Raw genomic sequence first — 16,042 nt, forward strand, 5'->3', positions numbered from 1 at the left:
CTACTCTCTTTACACCTACGACTGTGCAGCTCAGAATGAAAATAACACCGTCTACAAATTTTCCGACAATACTATGGTAATGGGTTGTATAAAGTAAGGGGATTAGTCAGCATAGAGGATGGAGATTGAAAACCTGGCTGAATGGTGCACCCACAACAACCTCACATTCAATGTCACCAAAAACTAAGGAGCTGATTGTTGACTTCAGGAAAGGAAAGCCAGAGGTATGCAGTCCAGTGATCATTGGGGACAAAGCCAGGAAGTGAAGCTGAGTGGGAGGATGGAACAGCTCACAATTAGAATGGCAGAGCAGACTCTGTGGACTAATGGACCTACTTCTCCTACATCTTGCGATGGTTCCTGTAGTCTGGAAAAGAGCTTTGAGGAGGAAATGAGAACCCAGTTCTTGTGGTCCTTCACAAAAGTAGAATAAGGAATGAAGTTGGATTTACATTAGGAGGCAAAATAAGAAAGTCTCAAATAATCATTTCTGGATTGTTACACAGCCACAAAGTCATTGCCACTGGCACAAGGATATAAAATAATAGATGTGTGACTTAAACTAATACAGGAAACCAGGGGATGTGATTGCTTCTTGGGGAATGAGCATCAGTACTGGATTAAGAATGTTCCATTGTTAATGCTATATTTGAACTGGGTTTAAATTAGTAACCTGACATCTCAAGTAATTGGACAGTAACTTATTAAAAAGGGGACGACAATGGGTGAAACCTGTTACTAAACTTTGTATTCAATACAGTAAGATCCCTATTATACAGCATTCAATTAATTGGAAACGCAAGCAATCGACAAAAAATAAAATTGAGGAAATTAAAAATTAATAAATATTTTAAAAAATAAATAAAGTTTTAAATAAAAGTTTAAAATTGTAAATGTTCTCCAAATCAATACACAAGCCCTTGGTGAAGATGGGAGCAAACATTAAGACAGAGTGCCCCGGTTATGCCCTGCCCACAGCAGCTGTTTGAATACAGTTTCAATAAAGTTGTGTTTGAATAAGGGTGAAGAACTGGCCAATGCCGCTCGAGTGACTCTTTTAAAGCGTCTCCCTTTCTCTGCCTGGTAAGAGTCTTTATCTAATTAAATTTTGTGTTAGTGGAATTACTTGATTAAAGTGAAGTTTACATAATTAAAGACTACAATACTTTTTTTTCCCTTCACATTTTGTTTAAACAGTGTATTCTTAATGCCGATGTATTAGTGATGCATTGGAAGAGCGAGTCTCAGTCAATTGTAAAATTCACATTTCCAGCATCATCAATCCTTGTACATCCAGGCTAATTGGGATTTTAACAGAAATGTTAAACTTAAAAAGTACATAATCTGAACACACAAATGAAAGTAAAATTAATAGCTTAATCGAGTAGCCATTTAAAACATGGTTGAAAGCGACCAGGGCCGTGAATAAAATATTCCAGGATTTGTCACTGTAATACAAAATAGGCAAAATGAAAAAGAGGTGGTGTTGATAATAAAAAGGAATGAAAAACAGGAGCAAAAATCATCAGAAAAATCAAAAAATAGATTCTGTTTGGGTAGAGCCGAGAAATAAAAAAGGATAGAAAACATTGGAGGGATGCATCTACAGCCACAAACAACAGTAATGTGGACACAATACAAATTGGAAATTATAGATGAATGTAACAAGAGTTGCATGATATCATGGTGGGGGATGATAGGAAGACATATTAACCTATGTCTTGACAGGACAATCCAAATTATCATAGTAACATATATATTCAAGATAGTATACTAGGCCACTATATTGAGAATCAATTAAGAAACAGGCCATCTTTGATTTGGTATAGTACAATGTAAAAAAAGGTTTATTAATAATCTTATGTTTATGAGATGATGAATTTATATTCATTCAAAATAGTTCTATCCAAAAACAGGGGCTATGGTGGATTTATAGCAATGACAAATGTTCAAAGAATTGATGCATAGTTTATAACAGACATGCCCTTTAAGACACAAAAACAGGAACCAGACAAAATGTCCCAACCACTGCTAATAGGTTAAAAAGCACAAGAAATCAAAAGAAAGGATGAAAGTCAAAAATAAGAGTCAGGGATTTTTAAAAAAACAGAATTTAGAAAGACAACTAAAAATAAATGTAATGTGAAAGTTGAATTGGGCAAGAGAACAAACTGAAAAAAAGTAACTTGGCTGAGAGCTGATTAAATACCCAAAATCAGATGCTGCACACCAAGGATTTGAAAACGGTGATGATGGATAGTACGCTATCATCCATTAATTCCAGATTCCACAATAGTTCCCAAGATTGTAAGTTAAAAAGTGCAACCCCATTGAGAACTATGGGCATGACTAGTAGAGATGTGCACGGACATGACTAATGTGCCAAGCTGCAACATGGTTGGCGTAGCAGTTAGCACAGCACCTTTACAACGCCAGCGATTGGAACCAGGAGTTCAAATCCCACGCTGTCTCTAAGGAGTTTGTACGTTCTCCCCATGTCTGCGTGGGTATTCCCCGAGGACTCCGGTTTCCTCCCACCTTTCTGTAGGTTCACTGGGTGTAACTTGGGCAGCACAGACTCGTGGGCTGAAAAGGCCTGTTGCCCAAATTTTAAAAATTTAGAAACAAAGGCAACTGTAACATGACATTAAAAAATAGGATTAGGTAGAGTCAACAAGGATTTATGACAGAAATTAAACTTGATAAATCTTTTGCTGCTTAATGCTGCATCCAGCAAAATAGAGAAGAGAAACTTACAAATACCGTGCATGGGATTTTCAGAAGGCTGCTCAAAAATCTAATTGCTTAACATAAATTAGGCAAAAAATGGGTAAATGGCTGAGTAAATGACTACAATGCCTGGTGGGCTACATTGTAAATCAAAACATTTTCTTTATTCCAATGTGGATAACATGCATTGTAAATTAGAGGGACCTATGTGATCCAGTGTATAAATATATTCTTGGGAAAAAGGGAAAGCAATACTTTAAAGATTTATACTCAAGCTAGGAGCCTGGAAGCACAACCTTTGGCTCACATTTCAAACATTTTTCATGCCTCTCATTTGTTACACTGTGTTATGCCTTTCAACACCACCCATAGTAAAACTGTATTGTGCATATCGCCTTTCAGAGATTTCAATCTCCTGTCAGATCACAGGAAAGAGAACTGCTATATATCCAACTATGATATTGCACCCAGTCAATCAGAATCTTTTTAAATTTTGGAACATTAAGAATACAATTCTTGCCACAACACGTGGTTCACCATTGCACACTGTAAATGTTGACCAGTTTAAGAACTCCTTCAAGTCTTACTTTTTAACCAAATTCTACTGACCACTTCCCAACTACAACCCAGTCATGGCACCCAATAGAGTTCCATTGGAATTTTGCTGAGATTTCTCTGTATTAATATTTGGAGATCTGTGCAAAGATCCTGCATCAGGGTGGATCTGGCACAGATTCTGTGAGCTCACAGACAGTTGAACTATGAAGAGGTTAGGCAACAACAGTAACTTTTTTTAAAAAAAAAGAATATTGTGTTTGATTTCATATTGTTAATGAAATATAGATTTGGAGTTGATTTCATTTTTAATTCATTTAAAATAAAAATTGGAGACTTTCCAAAGCATTGCAAAACTTTACAGCAAAGATCAAGATCAACTTGGCAGTCTTTCAGATTCCTATTTGATTTTCATGGGCAGGGCTTATCTGCTCCAAACTCAGTTGAATTACTGAAGGTCTTGTAAATTAAACAAAATTCAATTTTCAATATAGTGATAGAGAGGTACAACAGAAAGAGGTCCACGAACTCCATGCTCACTAGTAACCACTTATTAGAACACAGAACATTACAGTGCAGTAGGCTTTTCAGCACACGATGCTGAGCCGACTGATAGAAACCTACTCAACAATCTAGTTTCCCTACCTTCCTACCTAGCCCGTTATTTTCCTTGTATCCATGTGCCTGTCTAAGAGTGTCTGTTAAGTGTCCCTTTTGCACCAGCTTCCACCACCACCTCTGGCAATGCATTCAAGGCACCCACTGACATCTCTCCTAAGTTTTCCTCCCCTTATACAGATGTCCTCTGATGTTTGGTATAAAGTTGGTACCTTTATCACCCTGGAATAAAAGGTACCAACTTTCCACCCTATTTATGCCTCTCATAATCTTGTAGCCATCTATCAAGTCACCTCTCATCTTTCTTCACTCCAAAGAGAAAAGCTCAAGCTCTGTTTAACCTTGCATTATCCTGGCAAATCTCCTCTGCACCCTCTCCATAGCTTCCACATCCTTCCTGTAATAAGACAACCAGAACTGAACAATATTTCAAATGCAAGTTTTATAAAGCTGCAATATTACCTCATGACTCTTGAACCCAATACCTGATTAATGAATGCCAGTATACATAATCCTTCTTAACTACCCTATCAACCTGCATGGCAACCTTGAATGCTCTGGATTTGGACCCCATGGTTCCTCTATTCTTCCACACTGTTAAGAATCCTGCCAGTAACCATGCACTCTACCTTCGTTTGACCTTCCAAAATACATTACTTTATACTTATCCAGATTGAACTCCTGCCACTTTTCCACCCAACCCTGCATCATGTCTACATTGAAACCTATGACAACCTTCTACACTATCCACAACATTGCTAACCTTAATGTCATCTGCAAACTTATTGATCCGTCCCTCTACTTCTTGTCCAGGTAATTCCTAAACATCACAAAGTGCAAATCCCTGCTGAACTCCACTGATCATTGACCTTCAGACAGAACATATTCCATCTACTATTATCCTCTGCTTTCTGCAGGCAAGCAAATTCTGAATCGACGCAGCCAAGGTTCCACAAATCCCATGCCTCCTAAATTTCTGAACTAGTCTACCAGGAGGGACTTTGTAAAATGCGTACTAAAATCCATAGGCCCTACTTCAATTTTTTAAATTACTTCCTCAAAAACCTCAGTTAGGCATGTGAGCATGACCTAACCCTCACAAAGCTGTGCTGATTATCCTTAAGATTATACTTCTCTAAATGCTCTTAAATCTGGTCCACAAGAATCCTCTCCAATAGTTTGCCCACCACTGATGCAAGACTCATTGGTCTCTCATTCCCAGGATTCTCCCTATTACCTTTTTAAAAAATATAGCACAACATTCTCCATTTTCCAATCCTCTGGTACCTTCCCTATGACCAGGGAAGACACAAGAATCATTCCTGCAGTTATCTGGGGTACAATTCATCCGGTCTTGGGGATTTATCAATCCTAATGCTTTTAAGAAAATGCAACACATAGGTACTCTTTCTTAACCTCAACATGTTCCAGCACACAAGCTTGTGCTATACTGACCTAACATTGACCACGGTCCCTCTCTCTAAAGCAAAGTATTCATGTAAGATCTCCTCAATCTCCTTTACCTTAAGTAGTCCTAATTTCAATCTTGTCATTCTTCTGATCATCACATATATACAGAACACCTTGGTTTTCCTTAATCCTACCTCCCAACGCCTTCTCATGCCCCCTCCTCACTCTCTCCTTCCTGGCTACCATACAATTCTCATGAGCCCTTCTGGTCTTTTGCTTCCTAACCTTCTGTACATTTCCCTCTTCCTTCTAATTAGCTGCCTCGCCTCTGTCAACCACAATTCTTTTATCTTACCATCTTTTCCCTGCCTCAGTGGGATAAACTTATTCAGAACCCCACACAAGTGGTCCCTAAACATCCTCCACATTACTTCTGTGCTTTACCCTGAGAACATCTGTTCCCAATTTACTCTCCCCAGTTCTTTCCCAATTCCATTGTAATTAGCTCTTTTCCAATTAAACACTAACATTTGGTCTATCTTCTATCTATGCTAAAGGTCGGAGTTGTGGCCACTTTCACTAAAGTGCTCCCCCACTTGATGTCTGCTTGTCATTTGACCAAGTTCATTACCCTTTACTATATCCAGTATGGCCTCTCCTCTAGTTGGCTTGTCCACATACTGTGTCAGGAATCCTTGGACACACCTGTCAAATTCTGCCCCATCTATCCCTCTTGCAGTAAGGAGATGCTAGTCGATATATTTGGGAAAATGATATCTCCCATAATAACCCTGTTATTTTTGCATTTAAGACATTTCTGTGTCTTAAAATCTGCCTACTTAACTGCTCTTCAGTGTCCCAAGGCTATATTCAGGGGTCAGTTGTCTACTATATATTTTGGTGTATTAACCACTCGGCAAACAAGTTGACCCCTGTTTTTCAGCCTCATTTTAAGGGTTTTATTGTATATCTGGCATACAAGTTGACCCCCAAAGATCGCAATGCCTGAGATGGCTGTTAACTGGCATATACGTTGACTTGCAAAGATCATTCTGATTGATCTGCTAGGCTTTGGCTGGAGGTGACTGTTATCATGGAGGCTCCATTGACACAACACAACTCCAATAAAAGTACAAAGCAAGATTTAAATTGAAAGTGATAGAAAGTGCAATAAAATTTTATGTATACGTGAAATTGGCAAGAGATTGGAGGAAGAAAGAAGAGACTTTAAGAAAAATACCAAAAAGCCAATGTACTTTGAGAAAAGAAATCACTCGTTGGCCAGAGTTGGAAAATCATGTTGCAGAATGGGTACGTGAACAGAGGCAAGATTACTACGGTCACCCAAAATAAAATAAGAACATTTGCACTGCAGTAGGCCAAGTCACAACCAGACCTCAGTAAAGATTTTGAGGCTACAGTAGGCTAGTGCAACCATTTCATGAACAGGAAAAATCTGGTATTAGGACAAAAACAAAAACTGCACAGAAACTACCAAAGATCTTGATCATAAAGTTGTAAATTTTCATCCCCCCAGAAGTCTGGAAGGCTGGCGGCAAAACTCTGCATGCCAAACTGCATGAGTTTTTCAAGCTTTGTTGGGACCAAGGTAAACTGCCTCAGGATCTTCGTGATGCCACCATCATCACCCTGTACAAAAACAAAGGCGAGAAATCAGACTGCTCAAACTACAGGGGAATCACGTTGCTCTCCATTGCAGGCAAAATCTTCGCTAGGATTCTACTAAATAGAATAATACCTAGTGTCGTTGAGAATATTCTCCCAGAATCACAGTGCGGCTTTCACGCAAACAGAGGAACCACTGACATGGTCTTTGCCCTCAGACAGCTCCAAGAAAAGTGCAGAGAACAAAACAAAGGACTCTACATCACCTTTGTTGATCTCACCAAAGCCTTCGACACCGTGAGCAGGAAAGGGCTTTGGCAAATACTAGAGCGCATCGGATGTCCCCCAAAGTTCCTCAACATGATTATCCAACTGCACGAAAACCAACAAGGTCGGGTCAGATACAGCAATGAGCTCTCTGAACCCTTCTCCATTAACAATGGCGTGAAGCAAGGCTGTGTTCTCGCACCAACCCTCTTTTCAATCTTCTTCAGCATGATGCTGAACCAAGCCATGAAAGACCCCAACAATGAAGACGCTGTTTACATCCGGTACCGCACGGATGGCAGTCTCTTCAATCTGAGGCGCCTGCAAGCTCACACCAAGACACAAGAGAAACTTGTCCGTGAACTACTCTTTGCAGATGATGCCGCTTTAGTTGCCCATTCAGAGCCAGCTCTTCAGCGCTTGACGTCCTGCTTTGCGGAAACTGCCAAAATGTTTGGCCTGGAAGTCAGCCTGAAGAAAACTGAGGTCCTCCATCAGCCAGCTCCCCACCATGACTACCAGCCCCCCCACATCTCCATCGGGCACACAAAACTCAAAACGGTCAACCAGTTTACCTATCTCGGCTGCACCATTTCATCAGATGCAAGGATCGACAATGAGATAGACAACAGACTCGCCAAGGCAAATAGCGCCTTTGGAAGACTACACAAAAGAGTCTGGAAAAACAACCAACTGAAAAACCTCACAAAGATAAGCGTATACAGAGCCGTTGTCATACCCACACTCCTGTTCGGCTCCGAATCATGGGTCCTCTACCGGCACCACCTACGGCTCCTAGAACGCTTCCACCAGCGTTGTCTCCGCTCCATCCTCAACATCCATTGGAGCGCTCACACCCCTAACGTCGAGGTACTCGAGATGGCAGAGGTCGACAGCATCGAGTCCACGCTGCTGAAGATCCAGCTGCGCTGGATGGGTCACGTCTCCAGAATGGAGGACCATCGCCTTCCCAAGATCGTATTATATGGCGAGCTCTCCACTGGCCACCGTGACAGAGGTGCACCAAAGAAAAGGTACAAGGACTGCCTAAAGAAATCTCTTAGTGCCTGCCACATTGACCACCGCCAGTGGGCTGATAACGCCTCAAACCGTGCATCTTGGCGCCTCACAGTTTGGCGGGCAGCAGCCTCCTTTGAAGAAGACCGCAGAGCCCACCTCACTGACAAAAGGCAAAGGAGGAAAAACCCAACACCCAACCCCAACCAACCAATTTTCCCTTGCAACCGCTGCAATCGTGTCTGCCTGTCCCGCATCGGACTGGTCAGCCACAAACGAGCCTGCAGCTGACGTGGACTTTTTACCCCCTCCATAAATCTTCGTCCGCGAAGCCAAGCCAAAGAAGATTATATGTAAACGCAGAAACACAATTTTGCATTGGCAAATATTGGAAACATAGTCGAAATCCCCATGAATTTCGACATCGATAGGCAATAGAACAGTGGAATGGAAAAGTGTTAAAAGTGAAAACAAAAAGCACAAGCCATGAAAGGACCAGGTTTACTGTGGTGTTATCATGTATGCTGACAAGACAAAGTTAAGACCCATGGTAATTTTCAAATGCAAAATTAATCCTAAAATAAAATTCACTATGGGTATGTTTGTAAATTTTCATGAAAAAGAATGGATGGATGAAAATGGTGTAAAATTATGGATAGACAATATATGGAACAGGTGGTCAGATGGTTTACGCAAAGAACGGTGTTTTGCGGGTATGGGATGTGCTTCGTAGCCATTTAACCGAGAAGACCAAAAGTACTACATAATGCTTACATGGCAGTTATCCTGGGTGGTTGACATCTATATTGCAACCTCTTGATGTCTGCTTGAACAAGCCATTCAAAGACCATGTGTGCGAGTAATAGAATACATGGATATCAAGTGCAGAAAAGTCATTTACAAAAGGCAAGCCAATGCATGCTGCTTCACTTGATGTGCTGTGTAACTTCGTGGGAAAAGGTTAGAGGCTGATAAAATCGTTCATAAAATGCGATGCCTCTTGTGCAATTGATGGCATGGAAGATGATTTACTGTGGGACACTGACCACGAAGATGAAACCACCCCATCAGATACTGACTGATGACTGTTTAAACAGTGAGTATGGATGTGCTTGCTGCCAGCTTTGCCTCAGATAATGATGGTGAGTGATTTTGAAGGGTTCTAATTGTTGTTGTTTACAATAAAAATCTCAATGAAAATCTGTCACAGTTGGGTTTTTTTTTTCAAGGGTCAACATATTCCGAATCTGATTTTCATGGATTGATTTATTCACCAAATTGTTTTTTTTTCATGGGTCGACTTATACGCTGGATTGACATGGATTGGATTTTGAGCTGAATTTAAGGTCTCAAAAGTATATCTGGCACACAAGTTTTTTGGGTTTCACAACTTAACTTGTACGCCAAAATATAGGGCATTCACAATGCAGAGATTACTCCCTTTCTATTTCAGACTTCAGCCCACATTGACTCAGTTGAAAATCCCTCCACAACATCCTCCCTTTCTGCATCTATGATACTATCCCTGATTACGCACCACCACCCCTTCCCCACCCTATCTCTTTTAAAACATTCAAACAGTATCTGCATCAGCCAATCCAATCCATGCGTCAGCCATTTTTAAAAAATCCCCTATTCTCAACATTTCCCCACAAATTTTACCACTTATTTACACACTAGAGGCAATTTACAACAGACAACTAAGCCAGCAATCCAAATTTCCTTGGGACCTGGAAGGAAACCAGAGCAGTCAAAGAAAATCTATGCACTGCAGGAAGAACATGAAAATTCCAGACAACATCCAAGGTCAGGATTGAACCTAGCATGGAGAGAGAGCACCTGTATTAGCAATGCTACCCAACTCCACATAAACTTCCATGCAATCTACATATACTGTAGCTCTGGGAGGCCTTTGTCAAGAGACTACCGGGGAAGACAGGTTCAAAAGGGTAAGCTCGAGATCAGAAAATTGGACCCGAAACTGGCATGGTAATAGGAAGTAGAAGAAAGCAGATTGATTTTGCGATTGGAACCCTGTGACCAATGGTGTCCCACAATGATGAATGCTTGCAGCTATCCTATTTGTTACATACATTGATGATAATTTGGATGTGGATATAGGAGGCATGATTAGCAAGTCCATAGATATCACAAAAATTGGTGGTATATATAATGTAGCCCTTGGCAACAGAATGAGATAGATCTGTTGGTGAGAGAGAGAGAATAAAAAAAAACGCAGATAAAATTTAATACTACAAAATGTGAGATGATACCGTATTTTTACACATATAATGCATGCTATATGTGTGCACTATACGAGAATATTTTTACATGTTGAAAGAATGCGCACAATTAAAAGTGGGCATGGGAAAGTTGAACTGGCAATTTATAGCGTGCCTGTGAATAAAATAGTGGCATTGAAAGAAAGCGCACAATTTATAGCGGCCATGGGAAAAATGCACCAGCAATTTATAGTGAGCACGAGAATATAAGTGGCATTAAAAGAACACACATGATTTATAGCAGCCAAGGGAAATTTTGATTTCAGAATATCTCTTTGCACTGAATGCCTTAGTATTCCTACAAACAGGACATTGTAGCCAGGGCACCGACACTGTCGCCAGGGCACCGCACCTTATCAATGTTAATTGCCCAAATCCATCCCTGAGGGAGGAGATGAACCTATCAACTGCCTCTGATTTTGAGACATTTAAAATCTTGCTCAACTAAGGTGTCTTCGATCTAATTCATTGATTCCTCTCAAAGCTTGTTAATATGTTGCAGCAGGATATTATATAATGGGAAATTGACACCTCTGGGGGAAGTTGATTGGGTGTTAATTGTGGGAGATTAACTGTGGTAGATACTGTGCTCTGTCGCATTTAAATGCAAATTGAATTGCTTTTGTCAGTCAGAATTTAAAATACTACACCTGCGCAGTATATGCATGTGTGCATTTTATGAAAATATTTTTACAATTTATGATTTACATGTTATACGCACTTTAGGAGTGTAGAAGGCTACAGACCATATATTGGTAAGGTGAAATCAGCACAAATAGATACTTTGTGAGGCACAGACATGGTAGCCAGAAAGGCCCATTTCAATGTGCAAGGCACTAAATCTTAAATGGAACAAAGCTCATCTGTATAAATTGCATTTATACATAGCCTGTAATTTAAAGGAACATCCACAGCACTAGAAAGGCTTAAGGCAAATCAACCAGTCACAACCATTTAACCACTTAAAAGTACATTGCTCTAGCTTATTCCAGGGGTACTAAAACATTTCTTTCCCTACTAGGGGAAAAAAAATCATAATTGCAGACACAGCATGGTTTAAAGAGTCTAAATAATTCAAACACCATTTTTGTTTGCAGATAGTACAAGAGCAAAGTCCAATCACTAATAGCAAACAAAACACCAGTGCTCTGGCAATAATTACTGGTAGTTTGTTCTTAAAGAATAACACTGAAAAACAATTAAACTCCTGCTTTAGCTAGAACAAGAGCTCTACCAGAAGCCCACTGTGCACAAAAATGCAATTGTGTAAAATATGATTATTTTACAAATAAAAAGTAATTATTTTTAAAAATCTATTGAGAAATATTAAGAAATATCTGAGAATAAATACAAGAACAATTTTTTTGACAAATTGACAACTCTCAAACAGTTGAACTTTGAACCTTTGATCAATTTTTAGGTGTCTTTCTTCAGAGTTCGATGGATTTGGGTTAAAGTCCTATTCACTGACTTGAGGAATGGAATTGAATATGCAGTTGGCTAGATTTGAATAATATATCAGCATTTGATTTCCAAGTGCTAGCTCGGATGCAATGATAGTATGATGTGGTGGAGTCTTCCTTCTGCTCTGGCACATACTTCTCTTCAACAAATATCTCTAAAAATATTTGGCCATGTACACAAAAATGACTACCAGTTTCCTACCACACAACAGTCACCACAATTCAAAAAAATTCATTGTGAAGCACAGTGATGTTGCAAAGTTACAAAAGAAGCTGCAGGAATTCAAGTCCTTTGAAGACATAACAACATTGAACAACTTAACAAAACCAAAAGCTGAAAATAGCTTGCTTTTTCCCCACATGAATCAGAGAAACAAGGGGGACAATGGATTCAACATCAATCACTAATGTGCACCGCTTAAAATTTTCTTTACATTCAATCTCAGCTGTGAATCTACACCACTGACCATTCAATTGTTTATTTTTGAAACAGTGATGCACAATGCAGTGGTAAAATTTAAAAAAATGTTAGCAGAAAAACAGCAAAATTGCTCTTACCACATTCTTCTAAATGTTGCACAATTGCATGAGTATCAAAGTAGAATTTTTGACTTTCCAATGAAGATACTTTTATTGAATTATATTGCAAAGATGCCACTGACATGCTTAGCTCTAAAACAAAATTGAAAAAGGTTTAAGACCAGATGTATTTACAAACATTTCAGATCCATTTCAGAACATTCAAAAATGCCTCGCCAACAATTGTTTAGTGAAGAGAACAATTTAGTTTAGGGTTGAAAAACTGAATTAATGTAGAAATAAGGCAATGTTCCACAAGCAGCAGTGACAATGACCTGCTTATTTATATCAGATAAAAAGTTGTATCAAATGGATACAGGCTTTTCAGCCATCTCAACCAAAATGTTTATCTCTGCCAATTCAATTTGTATGCATTTGGCCTATATCCATCTAAACTTTTCCTATTCTTCAAAGTTATAACTGTACTTGCCTCTACCAATTCCTCCAGTAGTTAGTTCCATATACCCACTGCCTTCTGCTACCAGAGATGGTGGTTGAGAGATGTTAACACCACCCAATCACTTCCCTGCTCTTAAATATAATGCCACAAATTAATTTACAGTGACCTACAGAGAACAAATTTTGTATTGATTTAATGTGTCATGGATGGTTGCAGTTTTGTAAGTTCTGTGAAACCACACAACCAGAGAAAAACAATGACTAATTATGGAGGTTCAGGTTGTGTGAGGGCCTACCAATAGACGACAAAAAAAATTGCAAAATGAAGTGGAATCCTCTACTTTGTTATTCAATATGGTAAGCATGCGTTAAGCTAAATGGCCTTTTTCTGTGCTGTATGGTTCTATAATCCTAATCATGGAATCAAACAGTAAAATTCAACAGCAGGCACACATAAATCTACATGAAGTGAGAAATTAGAGTAATTTTATAATGGCCTAGGTCCTATGAGAAAATAACCATGCAGAAATATCAGCACTGACCTCTATAACTACATGCAAGTTTGTGACTCCAATACAAAAGCAATTGTAAAATGAATTTGCAGAGTGTGCTTGCCCCACCATTCAATAAGACAATGGCTGATCTTTTTACTTCCTGTACTAACCCCATTTGTTTTAAAATTTAATCTTGGAAATGCTCAGTAACTAAGCATGGGTTGAGAATTCCAACATTTCCCCAATCTTTTGATTCAAGCATCTGCCTGACTTTTGGCACTCCTGAAGAAGAGCTCAGGCCCAAAATACTAATGGTGTTTTACATGCTATGGAAGCTGTGTGACCTGTTGAATTTCTCCAGACTTGTGTGTATTGCAAGGAACACATTGTGGACTTTAGGAAGAGGAGGCTGAGGGAAATCATGTCTTCTTTGGTAGGATGCTGGTGAAAGTTATTAGGCACTTCAAGTTCCTGGCCATCCACACTCCTGGAGCCAGCAATCATGAAGGAAGCACAACAATGCAAAGTCATCCAAGGAGATGTTCATAGGATACTCCATTGTACTTTTATAAGTGTACTGTGAAATTGGAACCTCAAGAGTGCAGAAAAGCAAGAAGCTGCAGAAAGTGGCAAACCTAGCCAATTTCATCAGACACTGACCTCTCAACCATTGAAGACACATATGTGAAGCACCACCTGTAGAAGGCAACCAAAAGATCACCAACACCCTGGTCACAATCTCTTTTCACTATTACCTTCAGGGAAAAGGAATAGAAGCCTCATGTCTAGCACTTCAAGGTTGAAGAATGGATTCTCCTCTCCCCCCCACCACAACAGTTATCAAGTTCTTGAACCTCACAAAGCTAACCAAAAAGTAAACCAAAGATTTTTCTATATTTCTTGCAGTAACTGCAAATGTGAATGATCTACATAAGTCAGGGTCTTAAAATAAAATCCCTCTATCCTCAAAGACTCCCATCACCCAGGACATGCCCTCTTCACTCTGCTACCATCAGGAAAAAAGTACAGGAGCCTAAAGACAAGCACTCAACAACCCAAGGACGGCTTCTTCCCCACAGCTATCAGATTCCTGAATAATCAATGAACCAAAAATACATCCTTACTTTTCATGCTTTTTTTAATATATTAACGTTGTAATATGGTTATAATATGAATGTTTGCACTACGATGCTACTGCAAAACACTGAGTTTCATGACTAGCGTGACAATAAATTCTGAATGTATATCATTCTTTCATATTTATTAATTATTTTCTGCTCCATGGTACATCATGGTAGTTTACCTTATATTTTTGTTTGTGTTTCATAGATGTGTTGCTGCAGCTGGAAAGAATTTCTCGTGCAGTGTACTTTTATCATATAGTCACTGAAAATGTAAACTTTTCCACGGAGACGTGTAAAAGCAAATCTAATGTCCTCATTGTACTGGTTTTTTTCCCCACTGCGTTCTCGGTCTTGATGAACTCCGTCCCATGTCGACAATTCATTCTCCCAACATCACTGGGTTCCTCCAAGTTTGTTTTATACTCTAGACTCCAACATATGCCGTCTCTTTTCTCCATCCACTCACCTCTCCGCGTGAATCTGGGGCCCACGGCCGGCTCCACGCTCCCCTTCCGACCCAGCATCTGCCCGCAGTCCCGCTCCGCTCTTGAGCGTACGGTATCGCTACCGCCTCCCTGGGCCGACGAAATTCGGAACCCGGCAGGAACAAGCTTCGACCAGAGCGCAACTGAAGCCCACGTACAAGGCCAAGGGAATGGAGCCGAATGTCGACGCCATTTCCCCGTGCAAGCCAGCGTCATCACTGCCACCTCCGCCCATGTCTGACGTCACGTCCAAGCGACGGCCAGCCACGTGACTCCTTGCTGTCTGTTAGCGTCATTGCTGTCAACTCCGCCCCGCCTCTAATGTTACGCCAGCCTACGGAGAGTTACATGACCTCCAGGAGATTTCGTGGACATGGAGCTTCTAGTATCTACAGTATCCTGTGTGGCCTTTTGCAATATGATATCTTGGGCTATCGAGGCAGAACATATATTGTTGGGCGCCACCATTCCCTATCTTCTTTTGCACAGACATGATCAATTCCCTAGATCCTTATCACATCCAAGTAACACCTTTTGTTGGTCTGGATTCCTCCCCCACTGTTTGAATTCTCACTTTCTGCCTTTTCTGATTTTTACCTTGAAGAAGGACTCTGGCCTGAAACGTCAGCAATATATCTTAGTCAAAAGATCCTATAGATGCTGAATAAATCAGCTGAGTTTCTTAAGCATTTTGGTGTTTTTATTACAGTCAGCATAATGTGCATGTGAAAAGGGACCGTTTCTGTACGATTCTAATGAAGTCAAACTTGTAACCCTTGAACCTTGACAACTTATGTATCAGGACCCGTGAAAAGGGAGTGTATTGAAAAAAGCATAGAGTATTATTGAAAAGCAAGTAAAACTGAAAAGAGAGATATTTGGACCTCAAGACATCCAAAGGTAATGAAGTTCTTTTACAGTATTATCACTAATGAAATATGGAGAAATGCAGGAGGCAACTTAATTCAGAGCAAAGTGTGTAATGTCCTGGTC

The 16,042-nt window shown here is 39.9% G+C and overlaps 1 protein-coding gene across 4 annotated transcripts in view; it reads right to left on the reverse strand.

Annotated features, from left to right (window-relative positions):
- LOC138751291 (mitochondrial calcium uniporter regulator 1-like) overlaps nt 1-15,291 on the reverse strand; it is a 32,239-nt gene extending 16,948 nt beyond the window's left edge. For 2 of the 4 annotated variants that reach the window (XM_069913403.1, XM_069913404.1), the window contains exons 1-2: nt 15,031-15,291; nt 12,527-12,640 (exon numbers count right to left, since the gene is read on the reverse strand). In XM_069913403.1, coding sequence (XP_069769504.1) covers nt 12,527-12,640; nt 15,031-15,265 — 349 coding nt within the window. In that variant the 5' untranslated portion in view covers nt 15,266-15,291. The other 2 variants (XM_069913406.1, XM_069913405.1) reach the window with 2 other exon arrangements.
- Nucleotides 15,292-16,042: the final 751 nt, after the last annotated feature.

The sequence above is a fragment of the Narcine bancroftii genome, chromosome 1 (genome assembly GCF_036971445.1).
Source record: "Narcine bancroftii isolate sNarBan1 chromosome 1, sNarBan1.hap1, whole genome shotgun sequence".
NCBI lineage: Eukaryota > Metazoa > Chordata > Chondrichthyes > Torpediniformes > Narcinidae > Narcine > Narcine bancroftii.